The sequence below is a fragment of the Lissotriton helveticus genome, chromosome 4_1 (genome assembly GCF_964261635.1).
Source record: "Lissotriton helveticus chromosome 4_1, aLisHel1.1, whole genome shotgun sequence".
Lineage (NCBI taxonomy): Eukaryota > Metazoa > Chordata > Amphibia > Caudata > Salamandridae > Lissotriton > Lissotriton helveticus.
This window is the reverse complement of record NC_136063.1, coordinates 1,371,257,676-1,371,280,828: the sequence shown is the minus strand read 5'-3', so window position 1 is coordinate 1,371,280,828 and position 23,153 is coordinate 1,371,257,676. Positions and strand designations below refer to the sequence as shown.

Below are 23,153 nucleotides of genomic sequence, written 5' to 3'. Positions count from 1 at the left end.
ATGTTATTTTAATATTATTAGTCCTTTATGGTTCCTTGAGAGGTCGGTGTGATATTTTCTTGGTCAAAGATCACATAACAACTTTAGTCGCAAGGTAGTAGGAGTCAAGAAAAAAAGCTGAACTGTAAGATTTTCTCTCTATGCTTTCTAGCTCAGGAAAACATGAAACTGGTATTGAAAAAACTTTCTGGGGTTGCTTTTAGCTGCAAACTTCCACTCTTTAAAATTATTTTTTGCTTCCTTTAATGTCTCATAAATATTAAAGAATAATGAAATTAAGGCCATCTCGCATAGTTCAGTCAGTTTTAAAACATACAAAGTTTGTTGTTGATAAAGAAACATGTGAATTGTGTGTGTGTGTGTCTTCATTCTAAATCAAGTATTGTCTCCTTGGGGTAATATTTTAGATCTCTGCAGGAATTCCAGATATTTTAAATAAAGACTGACGTCCACCCTCATTGCTTACAATGATAGCTCTTTCATCCTTTGAAATTCTTTGCAACAGGAACATGCTCCTCAAATACTAAATATACGATCTATTTGATACACAAAAACACACGGGTGGTAAAATATTAACGTACGCTTGAAACTTAATAAGGGGCATAAACATTTATTTTTACAAATAAATAAAAATAATATCATTTTATAACAATGCATAAGACTATTTGTAAAATACATTTTAGTTATATTCATATTCTGGTTTGCAAAGTACATTGGTATTAAATTATTGCCTTAGAAAAATAAACTAGTACAAAGTTAAAGTGTTTGTGAATATATCGCTGGTTTTTCTTTGCTTACGTTTCTACCCCTTTCCAAAAAAGCATCCATTCAGGAACTACCAGATGAGGCAACTGATTCTTTCACACAATAGTCTAAACAACATTTATTTGCAGGGTAATGTGTCTCTATATGTTTATGCTGCTCCAAGTAGATAAAAATAACTTTTGAAGGCTTCTATTTTCTTTTTACTTTCTTTTCTAGAGAAATTTCAAATTAAAGGGATTCAAGAAAATTAACAAAACACAGATGCTGACAATAAATATATGCAATTATTTGGATTATGAATACAAACGTTTTTAAATATTGCAGTGATTAGTTAGTGAAATAGATGGAACACTCATTGTTTACATTCAAATATGCCACTTAATAATACACATATAATTGTATATTCCAATTATAATGTATATTTTTCCTTGCTTGTATCATGGATAACAGCTTAGCGAAGTCCATTAGTTTTGTCTTCATACTAAATAGTACAAAGTTAACATTTTGTGGTATGTTATAAAGGTGTCCCTTACACAGTCTACATAGATGTATCTTACATATACAGTCTATGCAACATGTCCTTTTTAAACTTTTTTGTTTAAAAATATATAGCACTTTAAACATCTGGTCCTAACTCTCTGTGATGGACAACGGGCCCTTTGTTTGTTACAGAACAATGAATGCAAATTAAAACAACTGTATGTACTATTCACGGGTGAAATAACAAATCCAAAAATGATTACTTTATTTTTTAGACTGCAAAACAAAACTGTGGAAAAAAGCTACAAGGCGGTTAATGTTATATATCACAAGCATTCAAGAATTACATGTGTCATAGTCCAGCAACGATCAGATGTACAAAATCTATTAAACACTGAATGACTTGTATGCAATATTGTCAAACAGAAAGGAAATGAAAATGTACATTAAATAATTTTGATTGGCAGAAGCAGAAAGTGTGCTTATGATGAAAAAATCAAACACTACTCTAAGGTTAAGAAACTGTTTCGAACTGTAAACTACTGAACGTTCTTTTCTTGTAAAATACTCAAGGAATAATCATAATTTACACACTTATTAAAAACGTTCTTCTTATAGCAGACTGCTGACAAGATCACTCAACTACATCAAGAGATTGACACTGAGATGGAAATATCAATATATTTGTTGAACACCACGTCATCAGGCACTGGTGGTGAAGGACTAGAGACAGTCCTGGATGTGAATTCGAATAGAGGTTTTTGAATGCTGTAACTATAGAGACAAGCACCTCCCTCAATAATATGGAAGAGGTGAAGGCCGTCAATAGGCTGTGTGCCTGACATTGTACCTCAGGACAGTAAGGCATGCCCAGTCAGACTGAAACATGTTGATCAGACAGCGATGGCCGGGTACTTACATGAGAAAATGTAATGAGAATATGGAGGTGTCTAGGACACATGCGAGACCAGTGTAGGTTTTAGAGCGTGTTGAAAATCAAGCACAAGAGGAATGCATCAACTAAAGTGGGCATATACCAGTACCGCATATGTTATATTGTAAACAAGGACTGACCTTTTAAAAACAATGCAGCTATTGGAATCAGTAGACAGCCTGTGGAATTTTCACTGGAAAATATCAATGTGTGAAAAACAGATCAGTTAATTGTGAATTTAAGTAATAGTCCCTACTGTACTTATATCATAAAACTGACATGTTCACAAGGCTTGTTCTGTGCCAATACCTCCAGCCTATTCCTGGTGGGATGGAGTAACTTTACTAAGAAACCCTATATTAGTGCACATACTTAACAACGAATGCAAATGTTAGAGGAAATAAGAGTAAAAAAACGAAATTACTTTAATAAAGCCTCCCTGTTTCATCCGTTTGACTGGTGAGAAATTAACCCCCAATAAAGACTGTTACGTTTAAGGTACACGCAGTTTAGCTGTTCCTCAGATGTACATTTTCCTGCTGTCAAAACTGATTTCTGTAAAACAATATCACCTCAAACAAGATTTACTCAGGGATTAGACATATTTTTGTCAAGCAGGAAGCTACTTCTTCCTTTGGTCCACTTGTATATTGTATGAAAATACAAAATATAAACATTAAACTTCTAGGCTAGGCATGAATGGTGCTTTAGGTACGTATTATAGTCATAGTAGCCGCTTACGTGGAATTTGTTTAAAAAAAACATACGCAGTTGATATTTGAATTACTAAGCATTATGTTTTGTTTACCTTCATTAGCATAGGAAAGCACATGGCAATTATATACTTTGATATTTTGAGTATAAACTAGAACTGTCTCCCATTGGAATCATCCTAGAAGAATTTATATTTATATGCAAATCAATGGGGAGGGAGGTATGAACAATTTAAGAAAAATGTGCCCTTTCAACAAGGAGCCCATGGAAATGGGCCAAATATTAACAAGTAGCTGAGTATGAATGTTTTCTTGAAAAAAGGTTGCAGTTACTACTTGTAGACTGATGACACAAACGTTGAAAAGGATAAAGGTAGACATGTATCAGGAGGAGTTGTCAAGGAGAGAGTAAGTCTATTGGACAGGCACACTCATTTGTGGCTGCTTGGAGCTTGCCTTGATTTTCCTAACTTTGACGTATTTTATTCTACAGCAGCACCACTACTTTAGAAGATGCATTGACAAAGGCAAATGGTGTGGACCAACTCACTCTTGTATGCCATCCACTCCTATGCTCTGTTGATTTTGCACTATGTCCAGCAGATTTTTGCAAATTCATAAAAAAAAAATAATATAAATGAAATTCGTGATCCATTACAACTGGCTTGCCTAAATCTTCATTTAGGCAAATATCAAATGCTTTCATGGTTCTATATAGCCTTGTAGAAACCTGCATACTATTTGAAAATCAATCGCAGAAGGCTCATTTGCAGAAAATGTATTTAAAGTATTTATGTAGGGTTTTCAATTAAATGTTTTATTTGCTCTCAAGTCTTAGCTTACAAAGAGAAGAGTTTGGCTTCTAAGCATTCAGATTCTATGGTATTCATAACAACCTATCCTGGACCAGAATGCAGATTTATTTTTATTCAAGACTTAAAGCCAATGTTCCTGCATAGGGGCCCTTGGAGAAAGTGGTGGCACATAGGATTTAGTTTACATGTTAATAACGTCAAAGTAATTCTTAAGATAGTAAATATGTATAGGCCAAATCATGACGCACAGTCAAAGATAATGTACAGCAGTGTAAGTAGAGCACAGTAGTGGTAACACGATGATCACGCTGTTTATTAAGATGCGGTTCAACAAATGATTCCGAATCCTTACCTGCTCCTCTTATCTACTACAGAGTAGATAGATTAAAACAGATAATATTAAATTCCTACAGCAGTAGCAAATTATCTTCATACTTCTTCAATCTCACAGCTTCTTCAAATTTTTTAAAAGATGCACTTTTTTAAATTGGGATAACCAGTCTTTATCGGCTGTTGTATTTCCTCTTTACAGCAGTCATATATTTTAAACTCTCTAGGTAGTATATGCGGCCATATCTTTACATGCTATTCTTCAATCACACAATATCAGCTGTATAGGACCTAAAAGTTCAAGTATAGCAACCCTTTTTTCTCCTGATTGTCAGTTTCCTGGTTACTCTAAGTCACAGCTACTTATTCATTTTTCCCATCATCTCGGGGGCTTTCCTCCAGTTTTGATGATGTTTCTCTTTGTTCATCTTCTTCAACCTGTTTGGAAAAAATACGGATATTTCAGTTTTCAATTTTTGTCAACAAACAGTAATTAAAATTATTTAAACACTCAGACATATTGTTACATCGAACTTTGTTGCTATGAAAACTATTGATGTTCAAAATGAAACTCTGATGCTGAGGACTGCACAGGTTGATATCCTCATTGTGCCCCCTTATTAAGTATGTGCTTTGTGGATATGCACTTTATAGGTATAGATTTGGCCATGTCTGAATGTCTTCCTGGAAGGGTAAATGTTATGATGAACTGTAGACCAAATTTATGATGCGTGGTTTGTTCAGAGTGTTCTGATAGTCAGGACACTGACACTGAGGAAAGAAGGTGGATGAAGCAGAGATGTGTCTTCCCTGTTATGTAGCACTGGCCATGACTCAATGTCATGCATATGATTCCCTTTGGGTACATCAATTAACAGACACTCCACATATGCTCACATACATCCAACGATAAGTAACAGGTGGAGAAATTGACAGGATATCAAAACACTTAAAAATACAATTTAATAAAAGAATGCTTTGTCACAAATACATCAAATAAACAGTTGCTAAAAATATGGAACATACAAAATTCATAGTCTACAAATCGGAAAGGACTTCGAAAAGGCAATCACATTTGTCATTAAATGCGATAATTTGTAAAAAAAAAAACATTAACTCAACATAGTGCAAATCATCAGTACTTGCGTCAGAATATTGTTCCGTACATTACAAATTTAATCTCAAAACAAAGCGTTGACGCATTTTGGTGGGTTTAAAACAATGGAACCACCTTCCGTCAGGACCCAAACTTATTTTTTCTCCTCTCCTATAATTAATCGGCAAACCGGTAAAAACGTGATGAGGTACCAGTTTTTATCAGGCGCAAATTAACCGCATAGTCACCTATGACCTCTTTCATGAATTTCTAGTAAACTACTTTTACGATGTGCAAAGCAATATGCATAAGTGCCATGGTTCATCAGCCCCTTATCCTACCATGTTCGGTAGTCTTATTATTTTGGTATAAACCTGCTGTTAGATTAGATCAGCATAGGCTTATACGGGGAGATAAACAACTTCCCACGATTATTTAAAATTAGGCGGGGGACTTGAGACCATTAGTCATTGAGAATGGCCCTTCACTTCTAGGTCTCTGCATCAATGCGGTTGTTCAATTCGGAAAACACTGGCCATGAAACAAAGATGTTCCAGAGAGTCAGACTATGTCAAGGATTCATATACAGAAGACCAAATATTAAACATTGGCCATGAAGTAAAAAGGTTTTGTTAAGGCCTGTTACCATTCTAGCAGCTTCTGGGGGAATGGAGATCGTGGACCAGTTGTAGACAGTTAGCGTAGAAAAGTGGCATCATAATTTAGAGAATTTGGCTTGAAGGCATTTTACTGTGGGTTATGTGAGAGTGTTAAAGTGGGATTGGCTAGGTCTGTAGGGTCTGTAGGAGGTGGTGAGGATTTAAAGACAGAGAGTGATGAAAATCAAACTTCAGAGCTTTAGTGACAAGAAACAAAAAGGAAAGTAAGAGAAATGATGGATGCTTGTAAAAATACCGTCCCGGTGGCAATGCCACGTCAGCAAGAGAGGGCTGTCCCTTCCCAGCAGCCCAACACTTAGCCCTCCCCTAAATAAGGCAATGACAAACATATGCATATAAACAGGAATAACAGCTTCAATAGTTAGCAAAAATACATTGTAAACAGGTGATTGCAGTGCATCAGCTGCATTTCCCACTCCGGTCAGGACTATGACCTGTTCGAGTAGGGAGCCAGTAGCTCGGTGTTCAGCCGCCGTATAAGCCCTAACTGGCCCCTAGATATCTTTGGGACGTGAGGAACGAGACGTCGTGATGAAATACATTTTACTGTTTGTGTTGCAAAACACTAGGCTGTTCAGCCAACTTTGTAGTGTGGGAACTGTTTTGCGGCCCCAGTGTAGTGTGATTTCCCTTTGGGTCTTATGTACAGCCTCCCAGTATGGTTGTATCTTGGGACATGTCCATGTAAGATGGGCGAAGTCAGCATATGGAGCATTGCATTTCCGACAGTTGTGCGATCTGGACGGGTTAAGTCTGTAGGATCTTGCCGGGGTGATGTACATTCTACGCAGAAATAAAAAATGAAGCAGTTTATGCTGGCTATTTAAAGAGACGTCTTTTGTTACTGTGCAACACTTGACCCATTGGTCGTCTGTGATGGGGCGCCATAAGTAGTCTTTACAGAGCTTGCCTTACATGGCAAAGATACGATATGTATCCCTCTCTGACTCTCAATGACCATGGAGAGAGGCGCGAACAAATCTGGTCTAATGGGAAAACCAGGCAGAGGCCCGCAACTCCGAGCGGATTCGCCTCATAACAAAGCGATCCATAAAGGTGGCGTTGAAGAAACGTTCCTCGTGTGTTACCTAGGTTCGATATAGTTGATGGTAGGCAACATAGATTAGAGGAGTACTGAGGGATCAGAAGCTGTAAGCAGTTTCAGAAAGGTATCCAGCGTTGTCCACATTTTTTGGAGGTTATGGGAATCCCAGGAGATTTTGACAGGTCTTTGTGTGAGTTTGTGAGATTTATGACATAAGCCCACCATGTTTGGTATGAAATATGGTTCAAAGATTAGAAGTCAAGGAGAATGACTTTAAGAGTCATGGTTAGAAGGAGGTCAAGGAGGCCTAGATCCACATTAGGCACATCTGTTGTAGTTATGGAGGAAGACGTACCCCCCATTAAAGAGAAAAAGTCTAGCAACATTTGTTTCAAAGATCCTACTGAGTTGGCAGGTAATCATCTTTCAATATGTGGTCAAACATTTGCATGTGAAGAACATGCATTCGGGATTCTTTACAGGACCAACAAGAATCTGAGTCAGTAGGCCTTATCTAAATTATTTCGTCAGTGTCTAGTATAACAAGTGCACTATGAAGAATTTGGTTTGAGATAGTGATGGGATAAGTTTGTTTTTTACCAAGTTGGCAAAAATTGTAGGTCAGTCCTCCACCGTCAGTGGGGATATCCTAACCTTTGTAGGAAGTTAGACCAGAGTTTCTGAAGAGGGTAGTGGAATTGGTTTTGGCAGTGTATGGCATTTAATTTGTTTTTTGAGGCAACGTGGCCTTCATGACCATCTTAGTACTTGTATTATTTTTATGGTTTAAGGACAGTCCTAGGAGTAGAGGTGGCTGCTGTCATTGACCTGCACCATAAGGGTATGTGATGGATGGTGCACAATGTGCAAATTATATTGTTACATGACCTGTCAAGTTACATTGGCAACCTACTGCTGTAGGAAAATTCAGTGCAGGGGAACTGTGTACAGTCAACATTCACTTGTGTGCACACAAAGGGTCACAGGTAGATAGGTGTTAGCAAAATTGTGTGATAATACATGGCTAGGCACACCCTGAAGGATCCAGGTTTTGAAATATATATGTTATGTTATATGGATTTTGTAAGGCGCACAGCTACCCAAAAAGGGTTTTCCAGTGCCAGCCTGAAGGAACAGAGAACTAGAATTTACTGATTGCACAACCACGTCTTTAGGCATTTACGGAAGTTCACATATATTGTTTCGTTCCTGAGTGGCATGGGGAGAGAGTTCCAAAGGGTTGGACCCAGACAGGCAAATTGACCGACCACCCATCAATGAGAGTTGAACCCTTGGAACCAAAAATTTCCCCTGAGTAGTGGAGCGTAACAGACGTGGAGATTGATACAGATGAACCAGATCTTGCAGATATTGTGGGGCAGTTCCGGACTTGATCTTAAACATGTAGGTCAAGGCATTGAATTTAACCCGGTTAGCGACCCTTAGAAAATGAAGCTCTTGTAAGGTGCCAGAGATAGAAGCAGTTTTGGAGATATGACAAAGTAACATGGCAGCAGAATTCTGCACTACCTGTTGGTCCCTAAATAGAGGATGTTACCGAAGTCCAATCCTGAAGTCACAAGTGCTTGGACTACGGTCCTTCGGGTGGAACAGGGTAGTATCCAGATGATTTTTTCAGCCATTTCAAAATGGTAAAACAGGTGGCTGCCACTTTCACTGTTTGCTGTCTCATTGATAATTGATCATCAATAATAAATCCCAAATTGCGGACTTGGTGGGTAGGCTGGGGTATGGCACCCATTTCATCAGGCCAGTTCTGAGGGCCCCAAAGATCCTTATTTTTCCCCCAAAATCAGGACCTCAGTCTTCTCACCATTAACTTTGAGTAAATTAGCTTGCATCCAAGATACAATTTTCCTCAAGCTGTCTGAAGAACTGATGGTCCTAACAACTTCTCAGCAGAAAGGGAGAAGATGATTTTGGTGTCATCCGCATAAGAAAAGAGGGACAGCCCAGCCTCCTCAGCAATTGTTGCTAAAGGTCTAATATAGACATTGAAAAGTAATGGGCTGAGGATAGAGCCCTGGAGTACCCCGCAAGGAGAGGAGTGGATTTTAGAAGTGGCTTTAGAAGAAAAGACTTGAAAAGTCTGATTAAAGAGAAAAGACGTAAGCCATGCAATAGCTAGACCGGAAATGCCAAGGGACTGTAGGGATTGTATCAACACACGGTGCAACACTGTGTCGAGTGCGGCGCTCAGATCTAATAATATGAGGGCTACCGTGTCCCCCCACAGTCCAGGCGGGTCGCAGCATTTCTGTGACTTAAAGAAGAGTTGTCTCATTCAAAAACTGGCTCTAAAACCGAATTGAGAGGAGTGTAAGAAATAAGAGGATTCTACAAACTGGGATTTATGTGTTTTTCCGGAATTTTGGAATAGATTGGAAGTAAAGAAATTGGTCTAAAATTGGATAATTCAGCAGGGCCTGCATTCGCCTTTTTCAGAAGCGGAAGGACTTCATCAATTCCAAAAAGAGGAAAAGCCAGCCAATAAAAGTTACTTTCAATAATGAAGGATTGTAACTCAAACTGGAGAATAGATACAGTTTGACCATACTTCACTGAACACCAGCAGGAATGGTAGCTTCAATCAAGAAAGAACAAAAGGAAAGGGACAAGTACTGTAAAGTGAAAAGGAGGATGTTTATAGCAGAAGAAAGAACAACAACAACAAAGTGGTATGATATACTATTGCATTCACAAACCAGGAATGTGCAAGTTGCACACTCACTGGTTTGTAAACAGGGATGTAATTTGCATTACAACTTATGTACTAATTGGTTGAAGCATGGGCACTACTCATGGAGGGAAATCATCACCCACGATGGCTTTCACAATGGATCCCGTGATGGCTTTTATTGTTCTTGAAATCATGGCAGATCTTCTCCATGGATAGACCAGCAGAGCACAACAAGTCTGTATCCCTGGAGGTGGCACTATTGCCATACAATGAGTCATTGGCCAAGGACATTGAGATAATATTGTTTTAGATCTCCATATCATGGCTGCTCAGTGGCAGGGACAATGTGACCATATTGGAGGAGACAGTGCCTCATCCTACATTTGTTTGTGCCTGTGCCACAAGTACTATCCACGAGAAGAGGTGATGCTTCAGACCAGAGAAGACCCTCTTGGGACCAGTTAGCCAGCTTAGGAAATTGCAGAGGAATGACTGTTGCAGCATTGATGCCCCTACCTGGCAGAGTGAAAATCACTTGCGTCCTCTCAGTGATAACAATTCCCCAGAAAAGAAACCAATAGATGCCTGTGGTGCAGAAGCCTTATCATCCCACCAAAGATAGTTCAAGCAGAAAACTTTTAAGTTGCCGCCAGGTGGTCTGTCCTGATCGGACTCTTTTCTCCCTAGTGTCTGGTAAATGAGTGGGGAGTTAGGTTATGTTGGAACAAAAAAGGTAGACCAGCAAGGTGAGGCTACTGGCTTTACAGCCAAGGAGGATTTAGTGCGCTCATCTGCACATATCCTTACCATATCAAGCAGTAACTAAGCAACGATATTTCAGAATCTGGACAATTAACTTGATGCACTCCCTCCTCACTCAGGTCACCCCCCTTGCCAGCCTAGCATCAGAAATGGCAAATCAAAAGGTTAACCACAGACACTCTAGGTATCATCAATTACCAAACATGGAATCTCCTGCACAGAGTACACCCGAGATACAAGCTGATGCAGCCATATCTTCGAATTGTGAAGGTAAGTTTGACAGCATATTTTAAGCCATCCACGACAGCAGAGCAGCCATGGAAAGTAAAATAGACTCAGTGGTGACTGAGGTTAATTTATGGAGACCTAGGCAATACAAAATTGACAGACCAGACAATGAATCTGGGGCCAAGGAAATCCAGCGGTCAGAACTGAACCATAAGAGGTCACTGTGGATAAAAGAATATTTGAACTAGAGGAAAGAGTGAGATATGTGGAATATACAGCCAAGGCCAGCAAAGGTAGACCATGACACCAAAACATCTTCATATTGGGCCTATCGGAAAGGGCAGAAGACCCATAGATGAGCTCCTCTTGAAGAATTTGCTCATTATATTGTGACAACTAAAAGGCTGTACAGATTATTTGCAGTCAAAGGGGTTCATAGGGCACTGACCCCTTCTTTACCTCCATGGGCCATACCAAAGCCAGTTATAGTGGGGTTACTGAATTAAGGGGATCTTGGTCCTATATTGCAACAAACAAGGAGCAGTGCCATTTGAAAATGCTTTTATACACATCTGTGCAGATTATACCAATGCAAAGCAAAATTAGCATAACTCCTATCTGTAAGTTAAGAAAATGATCCGCTAATCAGGCCTCATAGGAAAGGTGATGTTCTTTAGCATTACAAATGAGGCTTGGGATTGGTAGATATGGTCAAGACGCTCAAGATGGGTCTAAAAAGAGCAATGAAAGAAGCATTGGGACGTCTGATGCAGAGTCAGGACACTCAGAATCAACTAAACTAGAAAGCCCTAAGATTACACCAATAACCACTTAGAAAATCATCTAACATTGAAGAGGCTGCCTAGGGGGCATCCTCTTCTACCCTCCTCCCCCTTCCAGAAGTTGGTTCACTCTAGGCCATTGTACCTAGGGCACCTGACTACTCCAGAATGGTACAAGTGCTACCTGAACAAATATTATGTGAACAGGCTCAAGGAGATGGGTTGAGCGCACCTGATGAAGCAGGTCATTTTAACCCCTTCTTTCTCAATAAACTCTAGCATTAGCATTGATAAATCATTACTTGTTACAACTTTTCAGTTTTTTGAGTTCTAATTTGTTGGATAAAGTAAGTTGGGAAATGTTGCATGGGCAATTGAGCTCCCATTTCTTGGGAGGTATACTGCTATGGTGAATTGCTTCAGTGGTGTAGAATGGACCTGGAGGGTTTTTGCTGTCTGATGGCCAAAGTGGCTGCAAACATATGCAATACAGGACTAGAAGAAACAACGTGCAACAGTGTAGGTGATTCACAGAAGTTCACTACCCCCGTGTCAACACTAGCCTAAACCACTGCAATTACAAAGTGAGGACGCGTAAAATTAACTGCTTTGCACATGGCTGGGTCTGAACTGGCATAGTGAGCAAAAAAACAATGGATTTACGCCTAGATCTCTGTACTGGGGTTAATGCTTGACTTTGTGCGGCATTCAAACCATCGTTGTTATTTTTGCATTAGCCGTACAGCTAAAACAGGACAGTGAATGATAGCAGGTGACAGCAATAAAAAAAACACAAATGGCACGCAATTACATTCATACAAAATTTTCTAGTTACATTTATACTTGCTTTCACTATCTGACATTAATAGGGCCATTGAATCCTTCAACACAAAAAAAGCCAGACACATTTATGCCAACTTCAGACACACGCACTTCGGGGCACACTTCATACCCTGGATAAAGTTGCTGTACCCGTATACTACTGCGAGGGTGAGAATAAGCTGAACTCTATCAGAGAGCTGGAAGCTAAATAGGGGTACATGAAAGGGCTTTTCTTCTCATTTTCATTCTTCAACTTGGCGATGAAGCCCTCATATAGCGTATTTGTAGAAGCCCATATCACAAAGGGATTCTCAATTGCACAAAACACAACTGCTTTCCTCTATGCTGAAAACATATTTCGATATGCAGATGATGGGAGGGCTCCCTTATGCTATATTCATTTATAAAGACTTTGCAAGGGTGTCTGGATTAAAAGTAAATTGGAATAAAGCATAACCCTACCCACTGAAAGTTAACAAGCAGCAACATTGCTTGGTTTCACACAGTGGACAAATCTAGTGGACCACAGATACCTTTAATTATTGGAAATCAGAATATATCAAATAGGAGTTGACCTAATAGTAGGCAAACTTGAATGGACCACGTCAAGTATATGCAACTCACTATCAATTTGACAATTCCTCTCACTATTGGAGAAGCCCTCAGAAAAGGTGGTAGTCCTACTTCACTTATACCGTTTTGCCAACATTCTTGTAAGACTGCCTAGGCAGTTTTTCAAAGACTTACCTGTCTACTAATGTGTCCACTAATATTGAGAGATGACAAAAAGAATAGTGATCTTGAAATTAATATCAATTACTAAATGAGGGCTGTGAGACCCTGATTTTGAATGGTATTATCTAGCAGTGCAACTTCAATGAGTAGCTGTATGACTACTCACACCAAAGCATGAGAAAACCTATACATTTTACACGTGTTGAAACTTATATCCATGACAAAATCCAATTTGGGAGTATCATCCCAGAAGTGAAAAGTTTAATTCCTAATTGATATGGCCCACCACTATTCTGTAATGTATTTAGATATGTAAAGAATAGGTTGGCATATTTCCCTGGCCTCCCATTGGACAGTATCTTAGTACTTGAAATGCCAGAACATAGTGCAACATTTGTTTAAGACCTGGGTGCAAAAAGAGATTAACACAAAAGAGGTATTGTTTGAAGCAGAGACATTTAGCACATTTGACACAGTACAACAAATACATTGCATTCCATCAATAAACTTAAAAAAATATATATCTTTATTAATCAGCTTGTAAGCAGTACAATAGCAGTCACCTCAACATGAGGTGTGGTATTCCAGCATCATTTCACTCTCCAAAGGATATCGATACAAGCCGTTTTATTGTTACAGAACACAATCCAACATAAACAAACTCCCCTCCCAATTCCAGCCCTCCCACGGCACTTGGCATAGCATTACAATAAGTCCTGAGTAGCCTCTCAAAATGACATGCAACATATGTTCTGAGAGTCTCTTCGCCCTCCACATACAGCCTGGCAACATGTACAGTAACTTAACATAATTCTGGATTACTTAGGAGATACCCCGTAAGGGGAGCCCAGAAATCCTTAGGGCGAGATGTCTCCGGAAGTTCCACCGCATAGGTGTCCAACTGGTCTCTACAATACAGCAAGTCTCGTATCCACTGTTTTACTGTGGGCACAGCCTTAGGCCCCCCCCCACTGCTTTGGAACCGCTCGGTTTGCAAACAATGTGGAAACGGCACTCAATCTCCTGTTGCAAGGTTTAAGCTTACAAACCCACCCCAACAGACACACAGCGGGTACACATACAACAGGTTCCATCACAACGTCCTGTAGCTGAAGAGGGGTATAGTAGAGCTGATGCAAGTATTTGAAATGAATAATTCGGAGATTACAATTCGCTGTTAACCATCCTGTCAATTTACAACAGAATTTCCATTCAACCAGTGTCATAGAATTACCCACTACCGCCACCCAGCGAATGTATGAGGGGGACTCCGCTAGCTCGTTCTCCCAAAGAGATGCGTTATATAACTTTGTGATTATGTCTCCTTGTTCCTCCGCCGCCAGCAACGCCTGCAGTGCTCGCAGAGTACGCGGCTCGGACGGGAACCCCGGGTAAATATCACAGATTGCTTGTCGCACCTGTACATAGGTAAATCCCAGCATTAGGTCTGCGCCATGCCGGTTCTGTAAATCCGAGAGCGCCCAAAACTGGCACTATGTAGACAGATCTCCTAGATATTTGATCTCTACCTTACCCAGCACTGGCAAGGCAGTTGGTTCTCGTGCAGCCGATTGTAGTGTTTCAGCCTCGTAATGGGTTGACCCAAGTGGGTACTGTTTGTAGGGGTGTCTACCCCCCCCCTCCTGCGTATTAGCAGTGGGCCGACCCTGCGTCCGCGCGGGCGGCACGCTGGAGTGTTAATAAAAGCCCAGGGACCTGGGCGTGGCGTCAGGCAGTAGCCGGTCACAGTAACTACCACACGTGTGCTGTGTCCCATTATTTGAGGCCTGGTCCAAACACCACACCGATATATCTGGGTGTGCCGCGAGTGTAGAGATAATCTACCCGCCCTTTTTGCTAATGTCTGCCACGCCCATGCCATACAGTGGACTGGGCTGATTTCATCCTGGGGGCCCCCCACCTCACCAATCAGATCTGCTGCAGTCAGGGGTACAGGAAGGATCGAGTAAGCTTAGATTGCTGTGTGGGGCTGAAACCTCCATGGAAAGTACCAAAAGTGCGTGTGTTGTGCCTGGGCACACAAATAGTATAACCAGAAATCTGAGGCCTCAAAACCACCATGCTCAAATGGCAATGTCAAAACCTTCCAGCTACACCGGGGCTTTCCACCCCCCCAGACGAAAGCGAGCAAGACCAACTGCAGTGTACTAAAGAGCGCAACATTTAATCGGATAAGGATGTTTACAAACAAGTACAAAAGCTTGGGCAGAAACGTCATTTTGAGTGAGAGAGGTAGCATTGCCCATCTTGTAGCTTGGTCCATGATCTTATCCACGGCCCAACCATAATTAGCAGAGATGACCACAGCAGGGTCTCTATGAAGCCATATGCCCAAATATTTCACGGGGTCATTCGAAAGTTGCAATGGGAAGTTCATTTCAATCTCTTGAGTGCCAGCCGTCAGAAGGAACACAGTGGATTTAGCCCAGTTAGCCCAAACCCGAAAATCGCTCAAACCGGACATATTCTTGTAATAGTCCTGGCAAATATGTGGCGGACTCGTGCACGTAGAGCATCATGTCATCAGCATTTAATGACACCATTAAGGGTTGCTGACGGAACCGCAGCGCAGCCGGGGCGTGGCACTGCTGCAGCTTACAGGCCAGTGGCTCCACAGCCAACGCGAATAGCATTGGTGACAGCGGGCATCCCTGCAGTGGTTAAAGGGAAATTCTTCAGAGACTCAGCCGTTTATCCAAACTCTCGCCACCAGTGTATCATACAGGAGACATACCTATTTTAAAAAGAATGAAGGTATGCCCATGCGCACCAAAAATTGTAAACATATACTCCCATTGGAGGGAGGCAAACGCCTTAGCGGCATCGAGCAGCACACCCACCGCCTGGAAATCCCGGTAGAAATAGTGCAGTGTAGAGAAAATAGTGAGTTGGTTGTGTGTCGTGGATCTAGAAGGCACAAAAAGTGACTGGTCCAGCAGGACCAAGTTGGGGACCATGGCCTGAAGCCTAGTGGCAATCATTTTAGCCAGAATCTTGGGCATCTATAATATTAATAGAAAGGGGTCGATATGAATCACAGACGTTTGCCACTTTATCAGGTTTAAAAGCATTATTATTAAGGCCTCCGTAAGGGAGGGAGGCAGCTTGATGGAGTCATAAACCTCCAACAGACACAGCGCTAGATCATCGGCTAGATCATCGGCATAAGCTATATTGAACTTGCTGGGGAGGCCATCAAGACCTGCTGCCTTGCAAGTTGGAAGGGACATAATTGCCGTCTTTACGTCTTCCACTTTGAACGGCTGTGTGAGGTACTCCCGTTAATTGCGGGATAGCCAGCCCAATGCTACCTCATCAATGTAATAATGGATCACGGATGAAGATGGATGAACACGCTCCCCGTACAATTGAGAATAGAAATCTAATACCACCCCACTGATAGCCGAGTTACTGAAGTGTGCCTCCACTGCCTCGTCCCTTAACTCAGTGATGTAGGTCTGGCATGGAGGAGCCACCAACTTCTACGCTAGTAAGCGGCTGGATCGCCCCCCCCTCCCCATAATAGCGAGCTGTGCATCTTTGTGATCTATGTTTCATTTCTTAGTCAATAGTGTCATTATGTTCCGACACTAGCTCTCGAATAGCAGCCAATTGGGCAGTGTCTGGGCACTTATCATAGTACCGTTCAAGAGCAGCTATGTCGTCCGCAAGTTTCCTGATCCTCCGGCGCAAATCTTTGAGGACCCCGGACTGCGCTCTGGTCCAAACCCCCCAAAAAGTCACTTTAAACGCAAACCAAAGAACACCAGCGATATCCACTGTTCCCATATTTTCCTGAAAATAATTATGAATAGCTTCTCAAACTGTGTGCCTAAATACCTGATCAGATAGAGATGATGGTTGCAACCAACAAGCAAATGGGGGTCTTCCCTCCCCCGGGACCTGCAACTCCAGCAAATCAGGCAAATGATCTGAAATCATTTTAGCCAAGTGTTTAACATCCACAGCCCACATGCAGGCCACCTCAAACATCTGCCAATAGTCCAAACGGGACCAGCACCCATGCACAGTAAAGACAAAAGTGCTCTCCTTGACCCCAGGGTGTCGCAAGCGCCAAACATCATGCACGTACAAAGCATCCAATAGCCCCACCAGTGTATCCATGGACTGTATGTGTCGCAAGGCTCCCCTCCCCACCCTATCCACATTAACTTCCAAGCATGTGTTAAAAGCCCCACCCCACAAGATCTCAGCACTAGGGTAGGCAGATATCCTGCGCCAGACATCCGCAAAAAAAGAGGCATCATCTACATTCGGACCATACACATTCACCAAGAGAACACTCGTCCCACCAATCATACCATGTACAATTGCCAGTCGACCCTGGTCATCCCTGTCCATGCCTTGAACCTGGAATGGTGTGCCCTTCTTAACAAGAGTCATTACCCCCGGGAATAGGATGAGTATGACGATGTCATTCAAGCTTCAGCCCATCGGGTACCCACATTTTTCTCAGTTAGCAAGGTCAGATGATTCTCCTGCAACAAGGCCACCTGAACATTCCACCTATCCAGAGATGCTAATACAGTGCAGATTTTTTTCGCGCTGTTGAGACAATGTACATTCCAGGTTACAAACTGGAGCTCACCACCCATGTTGCATGTGGTCCAGCCATTCGGTAGCAAGATGAGATCCAATCCCAAAATCATGTCTTACAGGCTTACTTAAGATACATTGCACAAGTACCAACACCCGCCCCCCTAAGCCCCCCACCCACTTCGGTGCCCTCAACTTGCCAAAGCCATCCCTGTCAAAAGTAAAAAAGCCCCAGAAAACACAATAAAAAATAGCAACGTGTGGGGAAATCCCATGTAGGGGCCGTCAGAGTGCTACTGTCCTCCTACTGTGTAGGAGGTGGCTGATCAGGTCGTTTACATGTGTTACAATAAAAAAAAAAGGAGATACTTAACTAAAAACAACCAATATGACATAGCAACATTCGTCCTGTGCACATAAGTAAGAATCAAGAAGCGAGAATCTTGCCCCCAAAAAAACCTATGAAGCCCAGCAGCATGAGGACTCAAGTAATACCTCAACCGCACATTCCCAGAACACCATCAGTCCTCCTCTCCCCATTCAGTTTCAGTCTCATGCCGGTGCCTCTTCAATTGCTTTGCATGCTCCATCGCTGCCTTAGGGGTCGAGAAGATTTTGAAGTTCCCCTCCACTCCCACGTGGAGGCGTGCGGGGTACAACATGGCGTATGGCATGTTTTCGGACTGGAGGAAGTTTTTAACTCCCCCAAACTCACGTCGCGCAGATTGAACTGTGGCGGTAAGTCAGGGAAGAAGGACAATGTGTTCCCCTAATGACATATGTTGCCCATCTCCCTGGTCAGCCGCTAGATGACATCCTGGTCCCAGTAGTTCAGCAGCGGGGCTGTAGTTGGACGAGGAGGAGCCCCAGGGACTGGTCGCGCTGCCAGGGAGCGGTGCGCCTGCTCCACTATAAACATAGAGGACAGCTGCTCGGGCCAAATATTTCTTTAATGAGAGACTCAATGAAGTGCTCCATTTTGCCAGTATTCATTGATTATGGAAGGCCCGTAAGGCCGATGTTATTCCTTCTAGACCTGGCCTCCAAGTCCTGGTTCTTTGCCTGTATGAGGGCTAAAACCTTTTCAATAATGAGGGTCTTGCTAGTGATGTCGTTAAGGCGTTCTTCAGTATTAGAGACCCTTTGCTCAACTTCCCCCATTCTCGCATTCTGCTTTAGTAATAGAGAAGACATATGGTCCAGTCTATGGTTTATAGTGGACATACTACCCTCAATAGCCTGGAGACTCTTCTGCATTGCCATCAGCATAGACTCCAAACTAGGCGGACCCTCTCCCTGTCCATCAGCCTCAGAGTCAGAAGCCGCCTTTTGAAGAACCCTGCCTGATTTTCGCGCCTCAAACGTGAGGCGGGTCTGTGACTAGTCCGGCTTCCCCATGATTAGCAATGGAGATTGCAGGTGCCAAGCAACCCCTACAGTAGTAATGCAGCTTCCTCAAACACAGTACCCAACAATAGGCGTAATGCAAAGGTCAAATAGTACAGCAAGCATTCCTTATAAGATGGGAAAAAATGCCTTCCCAGAGACTTTGACTATCAGGACCAAGCCAGCGCCAAAAAACTTAAAACATATGTGACTCCCAGTGACAATTCAACGGAATCTGACCCAGTGGTGCTCCTGTCAGAAAGCAACTCCTCCCTGGAACCCCAGTGACCCCGCTTGCCAGTCAATAAGAATGGGGTAGGGTCCCTGGAAAAATGAACTAGGTGTGACCAATAGCGCCTTTCCCTGGTACTCTCACTGCGTGCAGTCCGTATGACAAACAAAGCCAGGCTAGGTCAAACGATCAGGTTGTGGGATCTGGGGTATACAAACGGGCTTCATAGCTGAGAGCCTGTTTCTTGCTATAGGCCACCAATATTCAACACAGGATCGACCCCTCTTCCCACAGCTGCGTCGATGGGTGGCAAGGGCTCCGCTGCTCCGTGCAACCCACTCCAGGGGCAACTATGATCCAGCAGGCCGCCCCTCACTACAGGACCTCAGAGGTGAAGCGCTGATTCCGCTATCCCCCACTTATCCCAGCAGCTACGTCAAGATGCAGGGGAGCAATTCAAGGAGCAGAGGGGCCAATCCACAATGCCAGGAATCACCAAGTCGGAGGTCTCTCTTCCCCACTCGATCAGCACTGGCGAAGAGGCCGAGGCCACCAATTCCGTGTGCAGCGCGCACGAAGGCCACAACCGGTGGGCCAGAGCCCACAGCCCAGGCCCACTCCCACTTCCGCGGTCGCTGACCAAGGCCTGGACTGCCCCCCACCAACAGCGGCCCATGGCGGGCGATGATGAGGCACCACAGCCACCAGTCAGGTCCACAGGTGTGCAAGAGGAGAGATTGGGTTTGGATGGGAGTCAGGAAGAAATGGTGCTCAGCGGGTACCTGGTACGTGGGTAGTCTTTGTAGATGGAGCTGGTACGGTGCAAACAGGTCAGGGGAACAAACCCAGCAGAAAACAGCCCCTGCCAAGATAGAGAACGTATCCCCTACCAAACAAATGCAAAGAATATCCTGTGCACACGTATATATGTAATATAGTTCTCAAGTGAGAACCCAATAATTCTTGGTGAAAGTTCAATATATGAGGTCAGAGTCCAGCATCGTAGAGTGTATATATATTTAATGGTTCAGTGTTGATCAGTACATATGAGAACAATTATCCGACATGTGTTTCATCACACAGTGTGGGGGCTGTGACTCTTCAGGGCTGTGATAGAGAAATATGCATCTTATAAACGTTGCGGCGCACCAATGTGATATGACCCAGGGTCTGGCAACGCGGTTGGAAAGGCAGGCCGGTGTGCCTGTATGTAGTGGGTCATTAGAAGCCTCAGGACGGGTATGTCCGTAGTGGCGTACTGTGAGAGTAGGTGTAATGCACGGATATGTGCATGCAGCTCGGGTCATCATCCAGATAGCAGGATCCGTCAGACTCCCCGCGGGGTTCATCCACACCGCTGCCGAACTGCAGACCGCAGGCACAGGAACGAGAGGTGTTCAGCATCTATGGGCCAAGCCGGACCATCACAGGGAGCCCGCAGGGGAGGTAGGCACCAGCAGCCGCAGGCAATACAGGATTGGGGGGGTTAGAGGCTGTGCCACCCTGCATTCTCCTCACCACAGAGCCCCTGCCAGTGCTCAGTCCCCGCTCGCCGCCCCGGCGGCCGCCATCTTGGCCTTGATGTGATCAGGACTGTCTTCGCCAAAATATCACAATGCAGAGCTCTCTGACAGCTCCAATGGCCCCCAACTACAGCAGGGGTGCCTCTCCAGTCAGGGCAACAGGGCAGGTGCTTGGATGACTCTATATGCAGCTGATATTTGGGAGGATGGGAGATCAGCCTGGGAGGAGCAGCTATCTTGCCGGCGCCCTCTAACGCCCCCCCATTCCATCAGTAAACTTCAAGACACTTGGACACATAGACTGAAATCTGCGCATACATGTCATTTAGGAGCGGCCAGGGGTGGCAGCTCCCTAGAGACCCTGGCACTGACTTTGTTACCACCAGCTTCAGAGATGGCAAAAATCAGGGTCAAGGGGCAGCTAGTCCTGAAATATATTATTCGCTATTAGAAAGTGAGTGAGACTGAGTGCCAGAAAATAGGAATGTAAGTCACAGTGAGAATGAGTGAACGACAGTAAGCATGATAATAAGTGAGAGTAAAAGTATGCATAAGTGTGAGCGAGTCAGTGTGAAAGTGAGTGAGACTGAGTCAGAGAGAGTAAGAGTGAGTGAGTATGAGTGAGTGAACGTAAGTGAGCAGAATTGAGAATTTGGTGTAATGCTTGGGACTCTGCATTGGACTTGACAGTCTACAGGTAAATCCTGTCTTACAGAGGACCCACTGCAAAATGCTGGCCCTGGCATGCTGGTGGCAATTTTTAGATTGATAGGCACAGTTGACAAACACTGGCACTGCACTACTAGAGGTAAGGCTTGGCATTTGGGACACACATTACAAAATGTGGGCATACAGGGGACACTTGTTTGCATTGTGCTCAACTATTGTAAATTACTGGTACTGATGTAACAGAGGTAATCCTTGGCACAGGGGGGGGCCTGTGGCAAAATGCTGGTGCTGCCACATTGGAGGTAATATTTGGTATAAAGGATGACAACCTTGGCAAAAGAGGGAAGGTGAGGTGCAACCATGACAAAATGATACACCTGACATACTAGAGTTTGGGCTGGACTGTTCCCATGAGGCACAGGGTCAGACTGATTTGCATATGGCCATGCTTGAACTGGGGTGGCGGAGTGAGCAAAAGAATGATGATGGATTAAACCCAGATCAGTTGACCGGGGGTGAGTGCTTCCAATATTCAACACTCCTTCCATCATAACCTTTGGTTTTTCTTTGTTCTCCCTAAGTTGGCAGGGTATGCCCAGACGTGGGTCACTTGCTCTCTTTGCCAATGGATTCAAGCTAGCCTGGCTAATAACGGCTGATTAGCCAGAAACCGGTCCCAGGATGCTTGTTTCTGGTCCAGGGAAGACATGGCTTGGCAGTTCGGGCTGGACTGTTCCCATGAGGCACAGGGTCAGACGGATTTGCATATGGCCATGTCTGAACTGGGGTGGCGGAGTGAGCTAAAGAATGATGATGGATTAAACGCAGATAAGTTGACTGTGGGTGAGGGCTTGCAATGTTTAACACTCCATCCATCATCCCCTTTGTTTTTTCTTTGTTTGCCCTAAGTTGGCAGGGTATGCCCAGACGTGGGTCCCTTGCTCACTTTGCCACTGGATTCAAGCTAGCCTGGCTGATGAGGGCTGATTAGCCAGAAACCGGTCCCAGGATGCTTGTTTCCGGTCCAGGGAAGGCATGGTTTGGCAGTTCGGCTGGACTGTTCCCATGAGGCACCGGGTCAGACTGATTTGCATATGGCCATGTCTGAACTGGGGTGGCGGAGTGAGCTAAAGAATGATGATGGATTAAACCCAGATCAGTTGACTGGGGGTGAGTGCTTCAAATGTTCAACACTCCGTCCATCATCCCCTTTGGTTTTTCTTTGTTCGTCCTAAGTTGCCAGGGCATGCCCAGATGTGGGTCCTTTGCTCACTTTGCCACTGGATTCAAGCTAGCCTGGCTGAGGACGGCTGATTAGCCAGAAACCGGTTCCGGGATGCTTGTTTCCGGTCCAGGGAAGACATAGCTTGGCAGTTCGGGCTGGACTATTCCCATGAGGCACAGGGTCATGACTGAACTGGGGTGAGGGAGTGAGCTAAAGAATGATGATGGATTAAACCCAGATCGGTTGACTGGGGGGTGAGAACTTGCAATATTCAACACTCCGTCCATCATCCCCTTTGGTTTTTCTTTGTTCGCCCTGAGTTGGCATGGTATGCCCAGACGTGGGTCCCTTGCTCACTTTGCCACTGGATTCAAGCTAGCCTGGCTGATGACGGCTGATTAGCCAGAAACCGGTCCCAGGATGCTTGTTTCCGGTCCAGGGAAGACATAGGTTGGCAGTTCAGGCTGGACTGTTCCCATGAAGCACAGGGTCAGACTGATTTGCATATGGCCATGTCTGAACTGGGGTGGCAGAGTGAGCTAAAGAATGATGATGGATTAAACCCAGATCAGTTGTCTGGGGGTGAGTGCTTGCAATGGTGAACACTCCGTCCATCATCCCCTTTGTTTTTTCTTTGTTCGCTCTAAGTTGG

At 43.7% G+C, this 23,153-nt stretch overlaps 1 protein-coding gene across 1 annotated transcript in view; it reads right to left on the bottom strand.

The window, feature by feature from the left end:
- Positions 1 to 594: 594 nt before the first annotated feature.
- Positions 595 to 23,153, bottom strand: part of DCDC2 (doublecortin domain containing 2) — a 739,932-nt gene continuing 717,373 nt past the window's right edge. The window contains exon 10 of the mRNA XM_078687928.1: positions 595 to 4,475. Within this exon, the coding sequence (XP_078544054.1) occupies positions 4,401 to 4,475 (75 nt within the window). The 3' untranslated portion in view covers positions 595 to 4,400. The remainder of the gene's footprint in view (positions 4,476 to 23,153) is intronic.